This window comes from Neodiprion fabricii, chromosome 1 (assembly GCF_021155785.1).
Source record: "Neodiprion fabricii isolate iyNeoFabr1 chromosome 1, iyNeoFabr1.1, whole genome shotgun sequence".
Classification (NCBI taxonomy): domain Eukaryota; kingdom Metazoa; phylum Arthropoda; class Insecta; order Hymenoptera; family Diprionidae; genus Neodiprion; species Neodiprion fabricii.
Genome location: NC_060239.1, coordinates 28061419 through 28067418, shown reverse-complemented (window position 1 = coordinate 28067418; position 6000 = coordinate 28061419). Strand labels below are relative to the sequence as shown.

Below are 6000 nucleotides of genomic sequence, written 5' to 3'. Positions count from 1 at the left end.
AATGAAGTTCTCCGGTGCAGGAGTTAATTTATATTTAAACGGAGTGCAGGCCCCGAGTCCCCACTTTTTGGATCTCGGGTTCATTCATGCGCTCCCGGGGAACAATCTCTTATCCGAATTATCGCGGGGGTTGACCCGCAGGTCCGAGGCCGGAGCCCGAGGAGCCGATGAATGATGCTGGACGCGGAGCGATTCGGTACGAAGTTATCTGGTAATCTGACCACACGAGCTAGGCTGCGCGATCCCTCGTCGGAGTTTTGAGACTCGGTTTGTTATACCCGCGACTTGTTCCTTCTCGACAAGGGCGAGGTCAGGACGAGACTCGAGGCCTGAAAACAAGACTGGGTCACGTCGCAGTTGCGTCAGACCTAGAAAGACCGACCCGTGTCGGGCCCCGCCAGGCCCCGCGGATCTCTGTTCGCGGCAGGGCCCGGCTCCTGCTTCTGTGCCGAGTCCTTGACCCACTTCTATCTCCGATATTAATACGCTTGTCTTGTCCGGCCGTTCTTGCCATCTCCTCTTCTCGCCTTTTTATCTAATCGATCCTAATCTCGGTGGAAATACCTATTCGTTTCGTCGACATAATTCTCGATGCCGCGAGGTCAAACGTCGTTGTTAAACGTCTTCTGGTGCAGCCTCGAAGCATGCAACCGCGTTCCTTTGCTTGCGGTAACTGAAATCCGTCGTAAACTTTTTTTTAGAAGATCTACTCCGCGCGTCGATGACTGCAACGACATCTATCAAACTCCGGTTAAATTTTTCTTTTCGAAAATTGAAAGGGTCGGTAAAAGAAGCGTCTTAAATCCTCGCGGCATACGTTGCGCGCAGGAAGAAGCAGCTGCTCCTGCGTCGCAGCCCCAGAGGTAAGGGTAAGGCCCCGTGCGAAAAGTCCCTCGGATCTTGGGGGCATTCGACAATTCTTCACCAAACCACGGGTACCGAAGGATGCTGTGTATAAGTATTCAGGTCACGGGGTCAGGTTTGGTAATGCAGGGTTCTGCTACCGGGTCCGGGTCAACGACGACGACGACGTTGGCAAAATTTTATTTGTAACACAAGCCGCGGTGCCGCTGTACGTATAGGTAGACGGAAGCCTTGACAACGAGGTGTGGAAGACTTAGACGAGAACCGGATAGGTTTAGCTACCCGTTAGGTACCCAGAAAGCCGTAGAAGGAAGGTGAACACAACTTTTGATTTTAAGGCGATTACTCCGCGTTTGACCCGTCGTCTGACCAGTTCATTAGAGAAATCTTCAGATAAGAGATGGAAAGAAGAAGGAGCAAGTGAAAAAAAAGGAACAAAAAATATGGAAAAAGTTGAAAAAGAAACGGAGAAAAGAATGCCGCGCAAGGCAGGCGGACGCGGCTCGTACGTGAATGTAGGTACTCGTACTTGCGCGTTCGTTGAGCAATTCGAAAATATACGACGCGAACGAATCCCAAGTATCGCGGTACCGCCGGAGGACTCAACGGCTGGATGACGTCACACCTGTATTACGACCGCCCGGATCGACGTGTTTGACGTCACGTATCGATCATGAGAATTGATCGGACTCGGCGAACTTGTCGGTTACGCCGTCTTCAGACCCTGTCAAAATCCACATTGTTCGACGGGGTGGATAACAACTGTATTTGTACTTTATTCTCGAGAGCTGCGACAACCGTATCTTACGTGGCTGATCGTCCCGACGCAGAACGGTGGATCGGAAAGGAAACCGTCCGCTCGTCTCATGGAGCAGCCGCTGCCCAGCTCATCAGGCCATTCACCGTATCCCTATGAATGAATACGAGTGAATGAAGCCGAGTTTATACGCGGAGACCGCGGCACAACGCGCAACACTCCGTGGCTTCGCATTGTGTTATTATTCAATAGCGATAGTAATTGATCCCTACCGTACGTACGGAATCAGGCTCGCTCGTTGCTAACTCAACCACAACCCGATCGACTTCGTTTTCCGTAACGTCAACCAGCCGCCGCGCCGCGCGTCGAGTTGTGTTTATCTCGTTCAGCAAACGATCGGATCGGCACTGCCTTCGACTTGCCAGTCTACCCCTTCGCGTAATACGGACAGGTGCTGAACGCCTTAACGTCTCAACCTATCATTCGAACTCTGCTTCTTACCCTTGTTTGTGTGAATAAGTTTTTTTAATTTCGTTTATTTACTCCAATTTGGGGAAATCAGTTTCGATAGTTGCCTACGATTCTTATTCGAAACATTGAATTTCTTACGAGAAATTTCTTGGAAAGTTCCTCCGATTTAGTTATCGTTGGTAAGAAGCTCTGTGTTACAGGGAATTGAATCAATTCATCATTTCAGTTTTGCACGAGAAGCAGAAACGACTTACAAGTGTTAAGAATTTTACTGTAGATACAGGAATTAACTACTTTTGTTTACTTAAACGTCCGGGATTCTTGTTTGACTATCAATCTCAAGGAATTGAGGTCAGTAATCTATATTGCGGTTTGTTGTGTAGTCACATGTTCTCGTAGACAAAATTCGAAGTAAATGTACACTAAAAATACTTTAGAAGGTATTTCTTTGTTCACGAACGGCTTATGTATGATACACTGAGTAACTGTGTACACTATTATCTGGTGGGTAAAAGGTAGAAGTCGTCAAATCGGAACCCTGTGTAGAGAAATAGCGAACAAGTGAAGCAAGCTGACTTTTACGAGTTAACCGATGCATGTATATGCATCCCCTTAATTATTTTCTTGGGTTCTTTTATCTCCATTCGGGTCCACCGGGTCTTTTATATCCTCGCCGTGAAAGTGAGCGCCGAACTTGTAATCGGGCTAGAACATCGTGCTCTCTGACCAAAAATACGAGCTTCGGCCAGACTACGATTTCGAGAGAACCAGACCTGTTCTCCTCGCGACGACGGGCGCTACGCCGTCTAAAAGTTTCAACATTTCGTTGCGGAATCTGACTCTCACAACGCGTGCTCGTTGTAGAAATAACATAAACTTGTCGAGGGTGTGTATTTTCATTCAAGAGGCAACGAAATCGAGCAGCAAGATGATTTTTTCGTTGAAAGTAGTCGGTTAGCTCAGCGCTTGGACTCCAATCGTCCTTGGGGAGTTTGGAGTTCGAGGGACTCTCGGGTACTCCTCAAGGCGGATTCTTCGGCAAGGCTGCGACGGTTTCCTCAGCGTAAATTCGAGGGTATAAAGGAGAGGATAGGCGCGTTGGTCGACCCTGTCCGACGTAAGTGTATTATTGTGTATTTGTCAGCGAGAAACGTGGCCATACATGCCGGCGTCGAGTTCGTTCCTTCGGTGTATCGTTCTCCTCGATCGTGTTTGGTCGTAATTGTGTGGGCATGTAAATGCGCATTTTGTTTGTCGATGTGTCGTCCGCGCGTCCAGTCACCACGCATCCGACAACGAAGCTTTCCGACACTGCGCCGTACCAGACAGTAAGCACACGCGCACGGGCATCATTCAAAAGACGAGGATACCGACGAAGAGAGTCACCCGTCAAGAAGGTCGCATCACTAATTCAACAGCGAGTGAATCAAGTTGTTCAATTCAAGTTCACGTCCTCGAGCAATGGATCCAGGTATGATTTATGCACCTATGCATATTAATTATATTACTCTATAAATTTGAACTTGAACACGATTTCACCGTACGGTTGTGTCACCGAAAAAACTTAACCGTGGAATGAGATCTTGTTCAAATAACAGTCTTTCGAGCTGTATCCGGTACAGCGTGGAAGGATTTGTTTTATACCGGTTCACTTTTTCAATATCGACATCCAATTTTACCACAGTGGTAATCGAACCGATTAAATGTGGATGATTTTCACCCACTGATTCCTAATTGGAAAAAACTTCCGTTAGCTATCGAGGAATACTCCCGTGCTACGTTATCTCGCGCATTTGACTTCGTAGCCAGGTGATTCTGTAAGTTTCGTATAGTCCGAAACCCCCGTGTCAACTGGGCCGGTAGATCTCGATGCATCATAAGACGTTCCGTAGAAGCGAAATCGAAGGAAAACAAACAGGATAAAATAGAATATAAAAAAGATGAAGTATCGAAGAAGAAGAAAACGGTGAAAAACGAAATGTAAAAAGAAATCGATTAAAAAAGAGGGAGCTATTGGGTCTGTGTGGCAGGAGAAGTTGTCCCGTTTGACCGGAGCCTTACACTCACGGTGAGCCACGTTGCCAGCTGAAACCATCTCCGGTCTCGACAACAGGAATGCCGCGTGTTAAAATACCTTTGCACGTGTGTTCAAATCGTTGTATCGTCCGTGTGTGGGCACGATGCGTAAACCTGCGTCCGTGTACCTTCTGCCCGGGGCCCAGCATCACCTGTCTTCTCCTTGCCCTCCCCCCCCCCCCCCTCCCCCCCCCCCCCTCCCCCGCCTACATTCGGCCCGAAACATTCGAAGAGCCCTACTATATACTATATACTGTAGTTATCGTACACACTATCCGATATTTCGCTGTTTCTATGCACGATTTTCATATAATTAACAAGATGTTATACGCTTGCAATTATATTAAGATGCGTGAATATTTTCTTCTTCTTCTTCTTCTTCTTATTCTTCTTCTTCTTATTCTTCTTCTATTAAACCTCGGTGTATAATATTGGCGGAATAACCATTCACACCTGAGTTGGCTTTCTCTGCGGCTGGGCGTCGTCGATGACGAAGAGTTATTTAATTGTTATTGAGTCATATTGTTTTTCTCCGGCGTGGTCGTATGCATATTTTTATTGCCTACAGCCTGAGTGGCCGAGACCGATGAATTCCTCACTTAATGTTTCTTCAATTCTTATCAGAGATTGTTTTTTTTTTTTTGTTTTTGTATAAATTTCAATTCTGGGAAACCTTGAAAAATTACCGGTTATAAGGACGTGATGAATGTGTAGAGAGGCGGCGCGTTGACCCGAGCTATCGAAGCCTTCGGTTGAGCCTCTTATGATAGTTAACGAAAAATTGTATTGGATGATTCCTAATTCCTATAGTGCACGCTGACCTCACGGTGAAGTTGTCGTTGGAAATAAACTTGTTTATCGATGGTTGGGTTAGAAGTCAATTTTCACCGCTCTTAACTTCACTGGCTAATAATTATCGATTATCGTGAGCTATGGTCGTATTTCGTTGCGGAGTTAAAGATGGTTGTATAGAAAACGCACCAAGAATGCTGCGCGACTCTTTGATCACCTGCCGGAGCCTGTTCCGGCCGTTTATCAACACTTGAACCTGTTCGATCTTGGATAAATAGATAGGTGGATAGATCGATGGATACGCGGGTATTCATCAAACCCGCTTGGTAACGATTTTCTCTCAATGAGTCAATATTCGTAATGGATTATGCGATTTATCACGAGACGATCGCGTCGGTTCGTCGGAACAGGGCACAAAATAATCCGGCATATTTGTCCGTCTAATTTCTGGATAAACATACGTTCAAATAGTTGCTAAGCTCGCTTGCGCCTCGACGTAAAAGATGGGTCATCACGTGATGCTCCGGTGCTATTCCGCTGAAACAACGATCGGAAAATGTAAATCCGTCGAAGGAAACGTCTTTCTCTTACCGAAGACAAGCGTGACGTGACGCGAAGAAGGATATTTTAAGATGATCGCACGTGACAGCGCTACCAGTGTAAGTGGTAACGAGATTCGTTCGCGTATAAGCTTGCGGCGTGCAAGGAGGAGCTGCGGTTTGCGGTTTGCGGTTTGCGGTCGAGCGAATCACTTTGCCCGTATATACCATCGCGAAACACTTTTCACCCATTTGCATTAGCCAGGCTGAACGAAGAAGGCGGCAAGGGGTTAACGCGATCGTAGAATTTGGCCGGTAGTTTCTTCAACAGTGACGACGACGAGACCGCGTTGTTTTGACCTGGTCCAACGTTGCTGCAGTTTTCGGTTTGTGGGTTGGCATTCGTGCGGGCTGTTTAATTGGGAGCCGAAGAGGACGGCGGACGGGAGAGAGAAGGGGATAAATAAGGAAAATAAGAAAATCAAAAAGACGGGTCTCGCG

The 6000-nt window shown here is 46.9% G+C and overlaps 1 protein-coding gene across 2 annotated transcripts in view; it reads left to right on the top strand.

Annotated features, from left to right (window-relative positions):
- The first annotated feature begins 2044 nt into the window (after positions 1-2044).
- The window catches only part of LOC124187955, a 52529-nt gene continuing 48573 nt past the window's right edge, over positions 2045-6000 (top strand). The window contains exons 1-2 of one of the 2 annotated variants that reach the window (XM_046580165.1): positions 2073-2126; positions 2333-3563. Coding sequence is in view for 1 of the 2 variants with exons in the window: in XM_046580168.1 (XP_046436124.1) it covers positions 3554-3563 (10 nt within the window). In the remaining variant the exon portion in view is untranslated. Of the gene's footprint in view, positions 3564-6000 lie in introns of both variants that reach the window. The other variant, XM_046580168.1, reaches the window with a different exon arrangement.